This window comes from Netta rufina, assembly GCF_964035555.1.
Source record: "Netta rufina genome assembly, chromosome: 3".
Taxonomy (NCBI): Eukaryota; Metazoa; Chordata; class Aves; order Anseriformes; family Anatidae; genus Netta; species Netta rufina.
Window position 1 is genome coordinate 20,680,353 of NC_140125.1, and position 20,289 is coordinate 20,700,641.

The following is a 20,289-nucleotide window of genomic DNA, read 5'->3' on the forward strand; positions in this document are numbered from 1 at the left end:
ACTCCACCTGTGCATTTACATGAGCGCAACTCGTTTGACACTTACTTTAAGTTGTTTCACTTAATCTGTCAAATTAATGAGCAAAACTGGGATGTTTTTATTGTTGTTGTGGTTTAGTATCCAATTTCTTGTTTCACAAATCATTTGTGCTTGCAGTGGCTTAGCTGAAAGAAAGGAGAAATGGAGCTGGTGAATTCTTCAGCACCTTGCCCTCAGTTAGTTCATCTGCAGGCCCAGCATTGTGCCTGGCAGGTGGGAATTCATTGCTGTAAGGACCTGGAGCTCAGCATGCTTTGTACAGAGAATGCTGGCGCCTATCTCAGGGCTCAAAAGGATCACACAAGACATGCACTGTGCAATTCCTGGCTTTTTAGTCCCCTTTACAAGTTAAGGTGATTTTATTTCAGTGGGGTAAAGCTGTACTAGTTTGTTAGCAATTACTTTTGAGGGAGGGACAAGACCAATTTCTGAGGAAAAAGCCAGAGGGAACTAGCTTTCCTTGCACATTTTAAGATGTTAAAGGCTCTTTATCCTTGAGTTAGATCGATGACAAGAGATATCTTTAAAGGATAGGAGGAGGAAGAAGAGTGATAGAGTGGCTCTGTACTTTCAGTACCACAGTTGAAGGATGTTGCACAGCAAAACTACGCGACTGTTCCTTATTGCTTTCACAGCTTAGGAAATACAATGAGAGAGACAGCACATCACCATTGTTCAAGATCATATTTTCTTTCTTGTAGGTGTTAGTCTGAAAATAAAACTGCTACAGCCCAGGGGTTTGTCAAATCGTTCTGCTGAAAGCTTTCATTGCACTCTAGCCAGCAACTGTTGGTGGAGTACGTAAAACTGCACCAGATCTTAGGGCTGCAGAGATCCAAGGCCCTCTCCTCTACCCACAGCCAAGTCTGGGAAGGGCGTATGAACTGCCTCATTCTAGTCTAACTTTATCTCACCACACGAACCACTGTCCAGGGAAATAAATAGCACCTTCATTTTAGAAATGGGATGTCTGGCCTCCGATCAGTAGCAGCAGGTTCCTTACAACTCACTGTGGCCCCATTGTGCCATGGCAAACAAACAAGCGTGAAAGGTGCTAATACGAAACCTTAAGCTTGTATAGGAAAGAATGCATGCATACTTCTCCTTGAAAAAAAAAAAAAAAAGGTTTATTGTATACTGTGAATATGAAGGACAGCCTTACCAAAAAACCTTAGTGATGGAAGACATTTTCATATTTGAAAAGGCATATAAGAAACTATTTACATAAAGGCAGTGAAGGGTAAAAAAAATTATTGCAGTCAATTAATGCTGAATAGAACTTTATAAAAAGAGAAAGAAAAGAAACAGTGCAAAAATACTGTCAAAAGTAATCAGTTCTATACACAAGATAAAACTGACAAGCATAAGCTTATGTACTGATATGAATAATACATTAGAATATAAAATAGCATGCATAGATTTTTTTAAAGGCTTTCAATAGCATAGCATAGTTCTGCCATTCAGCCCTAACAAGAGGGATGGGGGGGACAGGAAGGGCATGCAACGGATGTCCCATTTCTCTACAAAATGTGTACATACAGTGAGGCTGTGAGATTTAGATCACTGTTCACGCTTAATTGTCATGTACAGAATTAAAGAACAAAATACAACAGAAGCATCAAAATACTGAAAGTAAAACAGGACAGTAAAATCCAGTGACATAAAACTTAAACATGTTATTTCATTTAACATGTCCCACACAATTATATATGGGAATATTACAGTCATCTGCATGTGTAAACTCTTTTTCCTTTGTAAAATATCCCAAGAAGGTATTTTACTAATGAGGAAAACATGTTTTCCATATGGAGCAATCTCAACAGGGTAAACAATTAACAAGCTATTAATGATGTTTCTGGCTCTGAAGAGTTGGTTTCTTTTAAAGATTCTGAGTAGCAGCAAGAAAATACTTCTAGTTAACATACATAAGAAGGAAGTTCTTACATATTTATGGATTACTAAGCTGTGGAACTCCCCAACACAGGACGTTGTGAAGGCCAGAGGAATAAATGCACTTTAAAAAAAAAAAAAAGCAATTCATTGCAGATGAATTCGTCAGTAATTATTAAACGCGGTAAGAGGGATATAGCTTTAACCTGGGGAAGCCCCTGAATCACTAATGGCCAGGTGCGCTGGAGGGACTAAACACCCTGTGCTACATTCATTTATCTTTCTTACTTAAGTGCCAATTACCAACCTGCCACGGAAGTGTTTTGTAGGAAGCCGTCCTCATTTTGTCTTGCCTGCCTGATAGGGAATGCTGCCACCGAAGCATCTGTGTAAAAAGGCTCAGAACAAGACACTGAGTCCTGATGCAGGTAAAAAGTAAAGCTACGAAGCACTGCATTCAGTTCAGGGATCTGCTCAAACATTAGGCTTCTCATTACCACTAACTAGTGCTGGGCTTCTTCAGTGAGAGCTGCTGTCCCACCAGCATTCACTCTCCTGGGGCCAGGTCCTGCTGGTGCAGGAGGGAGCGCTCAGTGACGGCACAAAGCACAAGCAACAAAACATTAACGCTGAAAAAAAAAGTCAACTGAAAAATGGCTGGGAAGAACCAAGCAAATTTCACTGTTTTTAGATTATCTTACACTGACAAAAATCTATTTACTTTTAAATATTTATATAAACACTGCTATTTTTGAGCTGTACAGTAGTGTTTTGTTTCACAAGCTAACAGTAGTTTATCTGTGGCTTAGAACTCCATCTCCTCTTGTTGGCCCCACAGCCCAAGCAAGCAGCTGTCCCTTCCTCAAAGCACAGTCCTTGCAAGCCTGCGGGACACATCTTATTTCACAAGATGTGTACCACCCGGGACTTTGGGGTGTGAAGCATTCTTTTCCATAAAGACAAGCAGCAAAATCTAACCTCTCCCAGTGAGGTACAGGAGCTGCTACATGAGGTATCAGCCAAGCTCATGCTCCCGTTTTTTGAGCATGCAGCTCACAAATGGTTAGCAAGACTGACGACAGCTAATTCAGTCATCATCTCATCCCAGGTGGGAGCTGGGAAGTCAGCTGTGGTGAACGCAGTACGGTCTGTAGCTGCTGCATCTCCCCCCACAGATGTCTGCGCTATACCCAGGTGAGAGACTGCCTGTCAGCATTTACCTGAGGGTCACTTTTGGGCTACAGCAACAGCAAGTGTTGGATGAAAAATAATGCATTGGCTTAAAATAACCTTCTCTATTAGAAGCAGAGACACTTGCTCATTCCTTTCCAACCTATGGTTTTCTATTTGCATTTGTCTGATTACAAGAAAGAAGTAATTAAAAAAAGCTCTTGAAATCATGCAAATATTTAATATTTGCAATTGAGGCAAGTAATTTAAATAAACGGAACAAGTGTCCTTCAATATACTTCTTATAAAGGACTGCATTAGCAATAAGTAGAATAAATTCTCACAGGTGTGTCTCTTCACCTGAAACACTAGTTTAGTAGTTTAGGCAAAAGCTATTTCCAATAGGGCTGAGCATTTGGGGTCCCTATACACTTCTATAATAGGAGAAGGTTTGTGGGATCAAACCTCATCTTACCTCAGCTGAGCAAGGGCAAGAGATGCCAATGCAGGCTGAGCTCCACCATCCTTTGTGCAGCCCATAGAGGACAGGAAGAGGAGCTCTGCAGCCCTGAGCTGACTTGGCGAGAACAGAATTCAGCCATCATCTCTCCCATCCTTGATCCAGGTATTGTTAGGCATGAAATGCTCTGACCATAACTTTAAAGAAAAATTTGATGCCAGCAACCTCAATACCACCATTGTTAAAGGTTTAAGGGAAAAAAGCCGTCAAATTGCAAAACTAAATACAGATTAAGTACATGAAAGGGAAAATACACGCAATGAATTCCCAAGTCACACTTACTCATCCACTCCAACTTCGTTCTTAGAAAATAAGTCGGGGAGTGTAGGCTGAGCTCACCAGACTGCAGCATGGGAACCCTGGAGAAGACTGGCCATTTCCAGCTCTTTTTTTTTTTTTTTTTTTTTTTTTTTTTGAAACTGACACATTTTTTGGCAAGATTTTCAATCCAAACCACTCAAAACGGATGAGACTGTTCTTTTGTAACCTACCCACGGTCAGGTCGTGCTTTGAGGCTAAGAAGTATGGAACCAACAGAAAGTCAAAATGTCTCCTGCTGCAGGACTCCTCTGTCCGGTCCGTGGGCCAACAGTACTGTTGCTTTAAGCCTCACACATTCGTTCCTGCTATGACTAACGAAATTGGATACAATATGCATTTTCCTGTCACTCCCTAAAAGGTTAGGAAATGCTGCCCAAGCGGTTTAGGACTGATAAAGCTACAACGGGTTCAAAGTCAGGAGGTTCAGATGTTCCCCTACAGAAGTGGATCACATTTCAATCACAACCCATTGGCATGCTGAGGTTCGGCTGCGAGCTGGGGTGGAAGGGAATCTCTGAAGATATGCTCCAGCCCAATTCACGCAGGATATTAGCAGATCTACTCAAGATAAAATCTAGCAGGGAAAAATACACTGAAGTGAGATGAAAGGAAAAGTTTAAAATTACCATTCTTTGACAATGAAAGGGAAAAAGTGAGTCACATTGGCCTCTATCTACCACACCAGCCACGTTACGAGTTAATTGGAAATGACTGTTTATTAGGTGGCCACTCATTTGGCTCATTAATGGGCACTGACTTAATTTGGAAAGGATTTTCAGTGCCATTTCGTAATTAATATTTTTCTAAGACACCCGTGATGTATCTTTGCATAGAAGGTGCTTGCTTAATTTTCCTTTTAAACACAGCTATTTACATTCTTTTATGAAGTAACTTTGCTGTCCCGACTGCGGGAGCAGTAGGATGCGCTTCAGCCAAGAGCAGCTGAATAACAAGACACAGGAACAGATTATTTCCCCTCCTGATTTTCTACCTCTCAAATCCAAGTGGAGCAATGGGACTTGACAGCTCTGAGTTCAAACTTAATTCATCATTAGGAAATTATTCAAAAAGCTATAACGAGATAACTAATTTAATACACTTCGCTTCAAGGTTTATTCCTTGGATTGTTTCCCAGATATAAAGCATCTCTGTGCAATTATCATGCAGATGCTGCTGAAAAGACTTTAAATGGTTGCTGCTAATTTAACAAGAGATATGTTGGCATTGGCAGAAGGAAATAGAGGAAAACCGAAGTTGACTGAAAACTCGACTAATCCCTAAGAGGAACATGGTCGAGATACTACAGCTCAATAACTCTTAACCATGTGTTAGTTGCTGGAAATCTCCACCAGGATTCTCATCGCACCGTTACATCCCTATTGCATAGCACCAAAACACTCACAGTGGACTTTTACATGAATTTAGGAAGCTCTCTGGAACATGGCCTTAGATTAAGCTCCTGCTTTTACAGAAAGGTAGATGTGTGGGTCCCTTTAGTGATCCCTAAATCGAGAGTGCTCATTAGGGTAGGCCTTTGTACCAACTTAAAGCTACTTATGGCTTGGTCACGTGCATTTAGAACGAGAAAAAAATGGTATTTTGTTGCCAAACAGGAGGGAAATTATAGAAAAGCTTCAGTGTGAGATGCCCACAAACATGCAGAGTGATTCTGACTATCGTAAAGAGAAAACGCACTGCAGTCTTTCCAAATTGCAGCCTGCGTTTCCACAGCAGGTTTTAGGACACACCTGACTGATACGGGAGCTGGGAAGTGCTGTCCCATGGCCTTCAACAATACTTGGCTTGACCTGTCCCACCTGCTGCTGCAGCTGATCTTTGCAGAAAGGCAGATAACTGCAGTTCACACAATGCCACCACATAGCAGCTGTATCCTCAGAAGACAGGAAGACTCATCCAGGAAGGAGAAACGCAGTAGGAAGTTGGGAGACAAAACCAGGACACCAGCTTGTTTATCTGTCCAAGCTGTAGGATGACATGAAGACAGGGCACCAAGCAACCAGGGGGGGAATTAAGGGGATGCAAAACCCCAGGCAGAGGAGGATGAAGCATGCATGGAAGGTGTGGGGGTTCTGGAAAAGAAGAGCGATCTTGGGTGCAGGAGACTGAAATGAGGAGTGAACAGATAAGGACAGGCAGCCAGGGGTTCAGAGTGGGAACAACAGTGTGGGAACCCCAGCACAACTTGCTAAAGCTTTTTCCAAAAACAAACAAACAACAAAAAAAACCAACACTAAATACAGTTTCTATGCCTTCTAAATAACTGTAAGTGAATGCTACCATTCATACGCTGCAAGGTAGTTCATAGTGTGATTTGCTCCAGTGAAATAAAGCCTGGAGAAAGCGATGTGCACAAAGTTGTGCAAAAGCCTCTGGTCAACGCTGAGGGACAGAAAAAGAGAGTGTGGAGGACAGGTCCAGCTGCTGAAATACTTGCAGGACACATGGGCTTGTTCTTAGCTCTGCCACAGATTTCATTTTTGGACTAAAACAAACCACTTAAGAATCTGTTAATCCAGTTACGAAGTGGAGGAGGTTTGTTTCCCTTTTCTGTTCCGATTGTAAACGTCAGGCAAGGACTGTTTCTCCATTATGTATTTATACAGTGTCTGGCAGAACAGATTTCTAATCCTTACTGGAATCCCTGAAAACTGCCAGAATAAAACAGTTATAATAAATAGGAGGGAGAACCCGAAGTGACCAGACATGGAAACAGCAGCCTAAGAGAGCTGGTATGTGCAATTTAATACAGAGAACACCCTAACAAAGTGAGGGCTGCCAATACCAAAAGGAAGACTGCTTGGTATGCTCATAAACCACAAGACAGTGATGGGGGAAGAATCAAGAAAGGCTGTAAGCTAAAGCCCTCATGGATCACTGCTAGGAGAATGCAGCTACAGAGTAAAGACCATACTGATCATTTTGGCTAAGTTCAAAGAACCAGAAAATAAAATGACTACAGCAATGAAGACACAGGAAACTAAGACAGGTGACAGGAGATGTCCAACTTGTATGGGGTTCCTTTTCTACCCTACACAAGGTTAGCCTCTAGGCAATAAAACTTCCTGTGCAGTTCATGAGGAGATGCTTCATTTAATTTAATTTTTTTTTTTTTTTTTTTTTAAAGCTGCATTTAGTTGAAATTGGTCTGCTGTTCAACTGTTCAACCCACAGGAAAGACTCATTCACTGACGTCCCAGTGCTCTGGGTCACTTTTCTAACACTGCTTCAATTCTTAAGAATCCCTCCAAGGACTGCAGACAATAGCAAAGGCTTTGTTTAAAAGATCCAATATTGCTTTTTTCAAGGACTAATCTAAAAGCTTAATTCTCATGGAATTTGAACAGTTTAGCACCCAAACTCTCTGCCTTCACAACGGCCTGTGTTTGAGCCCTCTATAATGTGCCCTGCTGCATATGCTCAGGTCTCCCTGTCCCAGGACTGTGCGTTCTCAGCTTCCTCTCATACAGAACTGTAGCTGGCATCTAGCAATTATTTTTTCTTTTCTTTTTTTTTTTTTTTTTAAATCATAGAAGCCACTTATCTGGGTCAGAATGTTCTCATGTGAGAAAAAAGCCCACTGCCAAATAACTGTTCATTTCAGAAACTATGTAGTAAAATAAAAGCCAGTGTTTCAGCTTTATGAAGGATTGCTTTCCCTATGGACATGTTACAATGCAGACCAGTCATGTCAAATATAGTTCAATTCAAAGCTCACTATAAGTTTTACAAGTTATTAAAGTAATTCACAAATTATTCTAAGAAAAATAAATTATATCTTCTATAAAATAATCCACGGGACACTATAGTAAAGAACATACATTCCTTACTTTCAAGACAACTTTAAAAAGTGCAATATATGCACACAGTGTTGTCAAGGCAGTTCCCCTTGTTCGTAGGTATGGTTCAGTCAGATCCACAGAGATGGGTCTGGGATGTTTAAAGAGATTAAATAAGTCTGGAGTTTTGCAGGAACTGGATGAGCACTTGATAGACAAATTTGTACTGGGCTATGGTCTGGATCATAAACATTCTCTGCTCCCGCAGGTGTCTCAGCATCACAGGGACGTCCACTTTCTGTAAAGTAAAGGAGAAAAGGCATAAGGATGTAGGCTTATCAGGTCAAACAATCATTACCTCAAAGTTCAGTTGTCTGACACAGAACTCTTATACAATGAAATTAATTTTAACCAACTGTAGTGAAATATTGCCTTTTTCCCCCCCCCACCAACTTTTTAACATAGGATCCCAGAATGGTTTGGGTTGGAAGGGACCCTAAAGAGCATCCAGTTCCAAGCCCCTGCCATGTGCAGGGACACCTCCCACCAGACCAGCCTGCCCAAAGCTGCATCCAGCCTGGCCTTGAGCACCTCCAGGGATGGGGCACCCACAGCTTCTCTGGGCAGCCTGTGCCAGTGCCTCACCTCCCTCATACTGAAGAACTTCCTTATTATCTTATCTAAATCTTCCCTCTTTTAGTTTAAAGCCCCTTGTCCTATCACTCCACCCCCTGACAGAGTCCCTCCCCAGCTTTCCCTTAGGCCCCCTTTAGGTACTGGAAGGCCCCTGTAAGGTCTCCCCAGAGCCTTCTCTTCTCCAGGCTGAACAACCCCAACTCCCTCAGCCTGTCTTCATAGCAGATGTGCTCCAGCTCCTTGATCAGCCTCACGGCCCTCCTCTGGACTCGTTCTGATATATCCATGTCCCACTTCTGCTGGGGGCCCCAGCGCTGAACACAGAACTACAGGTGGGGACTCATAATAAATGATTTCTTCCCTTTGAAAGTTTCTGGTTCCATATGCCTGTTTTCAACTAAACAGAATAAACCCAGTATATTGTATTATCTCGGGCTAAAGGCTAGATATATCAGGAAGGTCTAAGGCAAAAACTGAACATTTAAGATTATACAGTTAAGTCCAGGCTCCATCACTCAGTGCACATGGCTCTGATCCCTGGTGAGACTCATTCACAGAGGGAGGATCTGAGAGATTTTTCAAATGGCAAGCAGGCATTAGGATCTCTAGAACAAAAAGTTCCTCAGACAAAATTAAAGTGCAGGCAAACAACTGACCCTTCCACTAAGAGAAGGAAACCGACTGTCACCAAAAGATCCAGAAACCCCAACACCTGACTTCCCCCAGCCAAGTCTGTGCTAGAGCACAAGGCTCTGGAAGACGTGCATCCAGAAAGTGGAACAGTTGGCCCTGAGGATCCACAATGCTGGGATTGCAGACTTCAGGCTAGCATCTGTCTGTTGTCACGTATTGAATGGCCACGAGGAGCTGGGACACATCAGGTGCCTTCCAAAAGGACATCTTCCAGCTTAGTTTCATCCCAGAGAAATTCACTCATGCCCTTAAAATGCTCTGCAGCAGGAACTAGAGCACAGTAAGTGGGGACAGACTGGGAGACCCACTGCAAAAGTGCACCTCTAATCCTATGAGCACACGGGTGCACGTGCATCCTGTCATGTTCTGAATGAAAAAATGAATGGGTTGTCTGAAACATAGAGCCTCGTGAGGTAAAGTGTTAGAATTTGCTGGAAAACTCATGAGGCATTACCATCCTACATCCAGTGTTGAGGGAGGAAAAGCACTGTGATGTTACCATGTCTCAGCTGTTCTAACAGTTACACCAGGAGCTACTCCGAAGTCACTGAGCCAGGAAGCTCAGCCTGCCAGGCTCAAATTCAAAGAACGTGCATGCAGCCTGACCCAAGATGGGGGATTTTCTGTTTTCTACTGCAGCACTAGATGCAAGCACTGGGATACATGCTCCTGTTGAGGGAAGTCCTTAAGTGGTGCAAGACAGAAACTGAGGAATAGTTACTCTATCAGGCTACACAACGCGCACTTTGCGATGCCAGCTTGCATAGAGACACACAAAGGAGCTTGGCAAGCCTTCTGGCTGCAATGAAGAGTGTTTCAAGTACAATGCCTGGGCAAAAAGACAGAGAAATGTATCAAGATTTCTGCTAGCCACTGGAGAAGAAACTGAGCATGGACTCTGCTTGCATGCACAGTAGAAATTTTCTGGAAAGTTTAAAATAAAAATCACGCTGCATATTTATTTCTGTCCACTTGTATAAAGCTCAGAATCTCCATTCTTTGTAAACAAGCCCAAACTCATACACTGTCACTTTCTGAAAGCGAGGTTAAATATTCTGCCACATCCCCAAACAATCTGTTACAGAAGAACAGCTCTAGAGAGTCAACAAGCATAAAGATTTGTAAGCTGGGATGAGTAATGTCGTATTATTTTCAGCAGGTACAAAGGCAAACATAAGCTCTTTTCACTTGCAAACTTAGAGAAAGCCTCCCTGTGGAATCAGAAGCTTACGAAAGCCATTCGGTCCTTGCTGAGCAAAGTCACGCAGAACTCGATCTCAGCTGAGTAACTACAACAAAGACACAGACCAGCTTCGACCTGCACAACCACATCACCATCTCAGTGGTTCGGTGTTTGACAGTTTGCTGATGTTTACTTGGCCTGCAGCACACCGTGATCAGTGACTCCACGCGCCTCCCTGTAACCGATGAGGCTTCCTTTTCTCTCAGAAACGAAAGAAAAGCCCGTCCTGCCTATTTCACCTCACTATTTGTATTCACCTTAGCATCTTACTTCAGGCAAGCAGAACCTTTAAATTCACCTTCACCAGAACATGTGTCAACCAAAGACAGGTAATGCTTTGCTGAAGTGGCATTCACAAAAAAAAAAAAAAGCAATGTTAATTTCTGACTCCCAACATAAAAATCTCCTTATGAGGATGCACTTGGAAGTGTAATCATGAGTTCATGTCCCAGTGCCAAGTCTGAACTAGAAGTCAGTAGAACACAACAAGCTCAATTACTTTCTTCTACATGACTAGAGAAGCAAGGATGTAATGATGTGACTTACTGTATTTCTTACCGTATGGCAAGCTACTGAAAATCTATCCCTGCAATGAGATACACTGCTTCAGACTCGAACAGCAAGTGCCCACAAGTCACAGTGACTGAAGTTGTACAGCAGTTGACCAAAAATGTCTTTTCAACTAAACCTGAACACTCAGAAATCAAGAGACTGGGTTTGAACATTGCTATAGACGTTCCAAAATGGTTTATATGGGGATTTTCAACTTTTCTCCTTTTTTCTTCTTGACTAAAACGTTAACATTAATGTGCCTCCTTACTAGGACGCTTCTGAAGAAATCAACCAATTCATAAGACTAAAGCTTTTTAAGTAATAAGCCATTTGATTTCAGAAAAAAAATAATCAAATCTACTTCAAAATAAACCCGTAAAATTGCTGTGTGAAAAGGAAGCCTCTGTCCAGAATGCAGTATCTGTCGCAAGCTGAAGACATACTGCTTAACAAATAATGAAATAATAAGATATTTTTTTAATTAGGTTTTAACAAACCAAAAATATTAACTTAGTATGATCTAGAGCAACAAAGCCCTTAAGGCAAATTGTCTTTAATATTACTGATGATTTCCACCATTAATCAAGACAAAAGAATGCTTTAATTAAGAGACATCAGAGAAATCCCTTATTATTGAGTGCTACCATCCGCTCCTACTGAAGCTGATGGAAATTCTTCTGAACATCAAGGCTCACCCCCATGCTCAGAAGTCGAGGTACCTCCTTTATCTTCACTTGCTATTTGGCTACTCTTGTCCAAAGAGGTGACTTCTGTAAACTGCAGACAAACTCAGGTGGCCAAAACGTGTTGCACAACTGTTAAGCATGTGTTCCGGGCACACCATTAGCATCCAGAGGTTACCGTAAAGCTGACCCAGCTAAACTTGTTCACAGTTCAGGCCTGGCTCTTAAAACCATCCAGATTTCTTCTGGGGCACAGCAGAGGTTTCATTGCTGCTGTGTGCACAACAGAAGAAGTCAGTTCCAGACCTCAGTGCCTACGGAAGTAAGTCAAGTGGTCTCAAATAATCAGAACCACTGCCTCACACAGCAGCAGTTATTAAACAGCAGCTGCCGTAAGAAGGCTGCAGAGCTCCCAAAGCACATTCGTGTGGGTTCTTTCTGTCCAGGCCAGTTCCTTCTTGCCCCTTTCCCCACAGAACAGTGGGGATTGTGACACAGATCTAGAGGCCAGCTGCTACAGAAGCCCAGCTGAAGTTGCAGGAGGTTCGTTGTGGCTGAAATGAGCCCATGGTCTCTAGGTGATCTTGTAACTACAGAACCATGAGCTGCTGGAGGGTGACAGAGAGTAGAACACAAGGCATCACTTTTTTAAAAAAATGTGATGTTCTTGCATGACTTTTTTTTTTTTTTTTTAATAGTGAACAGGAAAGTGCAACTTTTCCAAAAAAAAAAAAAAAAAAAAAAAAAAAAAAAAAAAAAAAAGCAATGAAGTACCAACTTGTCTCCTTTAGGATTTGATTTTGGAACGAGCCAGGAGCTCTTCACATGGCACCCTGCACAGGAAGGCTCCAATCTATAACTGCATGGTAACACAGAAGGTCAGTGAGCATTTTGGGCCTGCACATACAGTCTTCAAGCAGCTCATCTAATGGATGATTACTGGGAAGGGCAGGTAAGTGCCAATGTGTCACCCCTGCTGTATTCTTGCTCTGCAAGAGGTTTTGGTCTCTGAGCAGTTCCTCTGGCAATAGAAATCCCCCGTTTCAATAGCTGTTTTCCATATGTTGAAACTGCATGGCATGTTGTTATTCAAGATGTAGTGTTTTTCCTGGACAGGCCTCCAATGACAAAAGACAGTTGAAAAGCAAGCACCTACACACGGTTACTCTCCCAGTGCTCTTATTCTTAACATTGCCTCAGACTACATTACCAGTTTTATATCAGCTGCTACTCTTAAAGATCTGTTCCCAACACATACACCTTTTCCTCAAGGCACCGCCAAGTTTTGTTCCACATGACATTAGACACAATACGAGGGAAATGAAGGAGTCCAAAGAGTGAATTTATACAGCAGGAAGCATTAGTTAGAAGAGCATGGATGCTGGCATTATACTTCAGACTGTCTTGTGAACACGCTGACTTTATCTAGACTGTTAATTAAATACAGGTATGAATTAAACATAAAAAAAAAAAGCCTTTTTTAATGTATTAAAATAATATCAACAAAAAATGTGTAACATCAACCCAACAGCAAACCAGAAGTACTTTCTACAATGGTAGATCTCTGCAGGTTAGATTAAGGCCCTTGTTTCACAAAAGTACTAGAAAGGAAGCATTCCAATACCCTTTAAGTTTAACCTCAGAAAGGCAGCTAGTCAGTCAAGGAATGAGCTCAGGGTTTGCACTGAGAAAAAGAAGCTTGCTTACTTCATTGTGCTCCAAGCACCCGATCATCAGTTCTGTTAGGATAACCACGCCGGTCCTTCCCACCCCTGCGCTGCAGTGAACCACGATGGGAGGGTTGCAGTTGTTGCTGCTGTCCAGCACACTGTTGGTATGGCGACGCACCGACTGTATCTCCTCCAAGTAAGCTGCAGGGTAAAACACAAAGTTGCAAACATCTATAGGTCTAAATGTAAAAACTGGAGAAAAAAAAAAAAAAAGTAGTTCTTTGTCAAAATGGCAAGAATTTACATTTTTTACAACATACTAATTTTTTGGCCAGGGTGAACTGAACAGTCCTGAATCCAGCAAGTACCAGCTGGTTGTCAATTACTACTTGGGAGTCTGCTCCTTTAAATTAAACTGCACCTTTTAAAAATTAAATTCCATTTTCACCTCTGCAAATCTCCAGGTTTCCTAAACAGATGATTCCAGACATTACTTACAGCAATTCTTGCCATTAACAGGATCAAAACAACACTGTCGCTGACTCTGGTTTTTCCTCCTGTTATGTCAGGACCAAGACCCTCAACCACCTCAGCTCCTACCTCTTCAATCCTACTTCTTTCTCCAAATCACAGTAACATCTGACCTAGTTAAGACCTCTGTTTGCCGAAGCAATAAATATTTGCTATCAGTCTCAGCTCTAACCAGGTGCAGTGAGCTGAATCCAGTGCAAGCAACCTTTTGTTTGATGTCTTTTATCACGCAAGTTAAAGAATTCTTACATAAAAACCCTTGGACTTCTTCTGGACAACCATGGTCTGGCCAGTCAGTATACTGCAAATGCCACACTGTCCTCTCCTGCCCAGAGAGAAGATGCTTGACCTTCAGACCAGTGGTCGCGTAGCAGCCGGAGTCTGTGCGGAACTTAGTTGTCACCTTGAACTTCCCATAAGTGGCTGAGCTGTGCTTAGAGCCCAGTTTAGGCCAATAACGATGACTCTTACTTCTTCCTCCCTCCTTAATTACACAGAAATAAAAGAAAAAATGGTAGTTAGCTGCTGTAGCTATTATTCTCTACAAACAGAGAGCATAAAACTCTTCAGATAGGCCAAGTTTTCACATTTCAAACTACTGGAAGAGCAAGGAGCATCCCATGAAGTAAAGAAAGTATCCGTTAAAATTCTCAGTAACATATTTCTTATTCCCAGTTTTTACACTTAGAAAATGTTTACATAGGTAGATCAGACATATTAGAAACATGTGAAGAACAAACTCTTGTCTCAAGGCAAAAGCCAGCTACTGCTTACAGCATCCCAGGAAATATTCTTCTCCTGGGTATGTCTTTCCTTTCACTTGAAAGAGATTCCCTACAGTAACTTCTAAGTATCTGTTTTTCATCAGCCCTGGGAACCAGACAGTGACTTGATGTAGTATGGGACTCCCCTGTGCTTGTTAAAAGCAACCAGGCATAAAGCTCAACGCAGAGTTAGTTAGCAACGTGTGTCAGATTTTATAATATAAAGAAATCCAAGCATATAGTTCTTGGATTACAACAGAAATAGCTGTTTTGCTTGGCATAAGAATAAAAAGATGTTATTTATTTTTTACACGGACACTTCTACGGAAACAGCAGCTTCTGGTCTCTTTTCAGCTGATAAGAGCGACGGTATGCAGGACTGGCCTTGGACAGGGTGGAAGTCTGTGTCATTTTAACCAGGAGCCGTTCAGCACTCTCACATTCCAATGGAAACATCTTTGTTTTGCTTGGCCAAAGTGGAGTGAAGCAGGGGGAAGGGGCTGTTCTGGTTGCTTCACTTCAGTACTTGCCAAACTGAATATTAGAGAGTTACAAAATATAGCATTATAGCACTACAGGCATATGCTCATCAAAGAGAATGAGAGGAAAAAGGGCTGTCGACAGAAAAACAGGTTACTGGAGTGGGAACTGACGATAACAGGAGACTCACTCACATCAGAACGAACTGTGCTCCGTGATTTTACATACCTCTTCAGCTGTGACCATGGCTATAACATTCACCCCCTGTTCCCACACCATCTGCCAGAAGTCATGGCACGTGTGTGGCAGAGGTCCTTGGGTAGCAATGTAGTGCCACTCTTCCCCACCTACAGTAACCTGGAAGTAAAAATAACATAAAATATAGTCAGTGCCCAAGGTCTCAGCAGTGTTTGTGCCAGAACTGCCCTTTAAACAAAAGAGAACCTTTACTACTTTGTTCTTCCACTGTTGATTAAAATTTTTGAACATGAACCATCCTTTTGGTAAGAGCAAATCCGACAAAACACCATGTTTGGTATTTCCAAGTCCTTCTTTGATGCCCATAAACAAAGCTTTGAGCAAAACGTCACCCATTCTTCTTGCTATTGCATCTAGATCATACAGATGAAAAAAATATTAAGCCATCTCACAAACAGGGCCTTAAGTACAAATAAACAGCTGACTGACTGCCCTGGGCTTTGTGACAAACCCATGACAAAAAAAGAACTGAGCACCAGAGAAAGCATCTATACGTATTTAAAGGCATTGCATTGATGCAAATTAACTCATAGTAGTGTAGAAAGCCTGAATGCAAATGGCATTTTGCACTAGGAAAACTAAACATCTCCAACTATTTAAGGCCTCTCTCAACAGCTTTCCAGTCAGGGAAAAAATACTTTCTTTAATAGACTCTTACTGCACCGATGACTGTTGAAGATGAGGCCAAAGCCCAAAGTTGATGCAGTTATGCCCACACACTGTACGTAACACAAAATACAGAGGCCCAGCTAGGGATTAGATCAAGACAGGCACCGTTTCAAGTTTCTATTCCTTGCTCATCGGGCTTTTCAGTTTAGAATCTGCCATCTACTTATATAGTAAATCCAGCACACTAAATGGGTTTCAAATGCCATGTGAGATTTAAAATTATCTAAAGCTGGAGTCATGTAAGTCTGTTTCCCAATATGTAACTGGATTAGCAACCACATCCTATATCACTATTTTTCTACATGACTAATTAAAACATTTTAAAGCACAGAAATCACTTGTGTGTGTGTATAAAAATATTATCACTGATTATTTGCTATACATCAGGTAAACTTTTTTTTTAAAGCAAAGATTTAGGTCAAGAGCCAAACCACTCTTAGAGTTACTAGATCTCATGTTTAAATGTCCTTAACAGTAAGAAAAAAAATAACAAAACAGACAAAAAAAACAGACAGCTGAACTAATTATTTTGAAAAAGTTTGAACATTTTTCCTTCACAGACTAAGACCTTCTAATTCTACATGTCAGCCCAGAGCCACTTCTCACAACAGAGTTATAAATCCCAGAGAAAGAGATTTACAACTGAAGTGCTGACACGTCCATAAATATCAAGGTGCTGGCGGACAATGCTACAAGGAGAAATCAATAACTCTGACAGGTTTAAGCATATACTACATTTGAGGTACACGTCTTTGAATACATTTTCAGAAATGGAATCAAATTTGTTATTCGAACAGCTGCTCATGAAGCTGAATTGCTTGGGTTTTTACACCTACAGCTAACATAGTGTTTGTATGGTAACAAATTTCTCACTGCACTGGAAACAATTTTCAGTCCTGTACACCTAGCTCATTTTCTTATTTCATACTATGCATCAGTCTCCTTTGTGACTGACAGTTAAAAGCTGCAAGGCCAATGCAGGCAAATCCCTCATGTTCTTGTACTAGGTGGAAACACAGCACAGCACTAATCTGCAACTTGCTCTGCTCTTGCACTTGCCTTTTGGTCCACAGCCACAAGCATTGGTATAGAATTACTGAGGCCTTTCAGTTAGTACTGGCCTGACCCAAACAATATGATGAAGCAGTCTTAAGAACTTTTTGCTTAATCCAAAAAATTAATTATGATTTGCATCTTTGGTGTAGGCAATGATCTCGGTGTCTTAGCAGCACAGGTCAATGGTAAATAAGCAGATAAACACTGAAGAACTGTAGGGCTCACAGACTGAGCAGTGGGAGCTGGAATCTTCCAGGCATGGATCTTATCAGGATGATATAGGAGTTTTCTTTGTCTCCTGACTTCTGGTCCAAATATCCAGCCTCCTGGCACACGAAATGAAAGGTCCATAAATAGTCTGGAGGGAATGCGATGCCTGGAATGTTTGCTGCATTCTAATGCCCTGACTGCAGGATATTAAAAATTGAATATTGGGCTGCAAACACACACACGCTGTGACACCGAGGTAAATTTCGCAGATGCAATTTCACCTTCTAAGCAAAAGAACATCTGCTTGGCTTCAGTAAGCGCCACTTGGAGTGCAAGAGAAAAATACTGGCAAGGACTGCTGTCATGCTCTAAAATATTTGTGTGTGTTCCTGGGTGCTCTGTGAATGTGAACCGAGTGCGTGTCCAACACTGACACACAAGGTGAAATGCAGACTCAGAACTGGCCAGGGAAAATTCTTTTTCTGGCTAGTACTGGCTTGTGGGCATAATTTATGTTAGCAATCTCTTTTTTCGTCCTCCCACAAAGTATGAGAAACATTTTGGGCTCAGAAATCCATCATCACAGCAATGCCTGATTATGCAAAAACTCAGTATCTGCTACCTCCCAGGCTATGGCAGAGAAGTGATAGCCAGCCAGGATCCTGGTTCAGAAATTGTTTTGAATCAACACAATTTAGCACTGTAAATCACAACCAAAGAGGCCAGCAATTCTCTTTAAACTTTTAAAGGGCTTTTACCCCAGTAAAATATCAATTTAACAGGATGCTTTATTTATTATTTTTGAGTTATTTCTTTATAATTTGGATTTTGACAAGGAAATAGAGCAGACAGCCCCCCCAACAACAAGAGAATCCGTCATCTGAGGGAGAGGGGTGCTGTTAGTTCTCACAGGATAGAGCAAAAAACAGCAAAAAATTTTTAAGCTTCCAATAACTATTTGTAAAGAAAAACCAAGCATCTGCAGCCACTGCAAGACAGTTCGCTTAAAACTGGTCATGTTCATAAGTAAGTCATATCATGGCTTAAATTATTTCCACATTGAAGTATCTGAATCAATCTGAAGTATCTTGACAACATCTTACTTTGAAACATAGAAATCTAATGTAGTACCTTAGCAGAAACATAGGGAAGTTCTTTAATGAAGTGCTCTCTATCACTGCAAACTTATACACACACACACACACACACACACACAAATACATAAAATTCAACTCACAATGAAAGAGGCAGAAATCAATTACTGATCTACACAATTGTAATATCTATGTGGATATGGATTACTCATAACTGCATACGTTTCCTTTGGACATGGAGCTATGTATATGAAACTACATGTACATGCCCGATTTTTTTTTAAATAATAACCTATATGCTAGTAAACAGAAAAAATATTTCAGTCAAAGTTAGTAAAGCATTACTTCTGGGCTGTCCTTGTCTGTTGCAGGAACCCTTTCTATCTAGGAAAGAAAGGGGTTGCTGTGGCCTGCAAGGTTATTGGGACCGATCGGTCAGAACATGTACAGACTGAATGCACAGTCTGCCTGCCGCTGTTTCTCTCTTGAAAACTTCCACTCCTGGAAACTCTGAATGTACTCCCCTCTGACAGTAACATCTCCTTGCTCTGTACTTTGCTGCTTTTTCTTTCAAGTACACATTCCTGACAACTATATACATTGCAGGTAGTGAGGCAGATCTAACACATTTTCACGAGTGTTAAGAAATGCAGCATCTCTTTCTACATTAGCCAACAGAGACATTCCCCAAGTTGGCAGAGATGAACATAAAGATGCCTCTCTAAAATGAATTCCAAGTCTCTAGCAAATTAATCAACTCATGCATGTTAATTGATATGGGACTTTACAGATGCCTGTGTTGACATGAAGGTACAATGACGCACCCTGTTTTGACCAAGTTACATTTTTAAGTTCCAGAACTATGGAAAATGCTGCTGTACATCCAGAAACGAAGTTCCAACATACCTTAATTTGCAATACAAAGCCTAAGAAAGCTTTTACCTTTATGTGTGAAGCATTGATGTAGCCTGTGTTATTTTCTTTGGTTGGCACCAGCTCTACTCTGTTCTCCTCATAAGGGACGACCTCCCTGATGCGGTTGCGCTCCGTGTTTTCAGGCAAGGCAGCAGTGGTGAAGATCCCGTCTGCCTTCTTCTTTGGAATCTGCTCATATTCTGTAAACACCATCCCCTCTTCCAGCTTCCTCTTCAGGTTCTTGCACTTTGATTTAACAGAAAGTAACATCAATCAGTTAACTCTTCCTGGAATAATAAGATGTACTACTAGACCTGTTTATCAGATCTCTGAATCTCTTTCAAAAATACAAAACAGTATTCTCTCGCTTTTTTTTTTTTTTTCCAGTCACGTTTATCTGAGTAAACATGACTTTCTCTATTTCTACCAAATAAAACCACAAGCAAGTTTTACATTTTTTTATTGCACCTCCATATTTTCAAGGCCAGTACCATAAAAAAGGAAAAACTTGCTAAATACAATACCGTTCAGTATGAATTTGTACGCTATCTCCCCACAACAGATATTTGTGAAAATATTGCAATTTTATCTTTTTATGAAGTAGATCACACCAAAAATGTGGATGCAATCCACATTTTCAAAATACTGCGTAACTCGCATGTATGCAGTTTCTGTGGTTGAACAAAATCCTGCATACATGCAAACTGAGGTTAAGTTTTGGCGTCTGCATGCCAGGCAACAAGATAGGGCTGCAAAATTCTTCTCAGAAAGCCAGAAAGAAAGATTCTTAGCAAATGTCTCTCAAATCCTAGCAGCAGCAACCATTTTTAAATTTCCAAAATTCCATTTACATGAACACACCCGCATGTGCAAATATTAGGAGACAGACGACTTTTTTTTTTTTTTTAATTCAGTTAGAGATATTAACTGAACTTGTTAGCTGTATCAGAGCATGGAGATTGCAAGGATGATAAAAAGTAAAAAATGTGCAAAAGATTAGATTTACAACTTGATTTTATATGACATTGATTGGTCATGTGGATAAACAGCCTCAAAAACTTCCACCAACTTCAGTAAACACTGAAGATATTTAACACC

At 41.2% G+C, this 20,289-nt stretch overlaps 1 protein-coding gene across 2 annotated transcripts in view; it reads right to left on the reverse strand.

Moving 5' to 3' along the window:
- Nucleotides 1-1,148: 1,148 nt before the first annotated feature.
- PTPN14 (protein tyrosine phosphatase non-receptor type 14) overlaps nt 1,149-20,289 on the reverse strand; it is a 113,965-nt gene continuing 94,824 nt past the window's right edge. For both annotated transcript variants that reach the window (XM_084284705.1, XM_084284704.1), the window contains 5 exons: nt 19,219-19,437; nt 15,218-15,346; nt 13,995-14,229; nt 13,252-13,415; nt 1,149-8,035 (listed from right to left, as the gene is read on the reverse strand). In XM_084284705.1, coding sequence (XP_084140831.1) covers nt 7,907-8,035; nt 13,252-13,415; nt 13,995-14,229; nt 15,218-15,346; nt 19,219-19,437 — 876 coding nt within the window. In that variant the 3' untranslated portion in view covers nt 1,149-7,906. The remainder of the gene's footprint in view (nt 8,036-13,251; nt 13,416-13,994; nt 14,230-15,217; nt 15,347-19,218; nt 19,438-20,289) is intronic.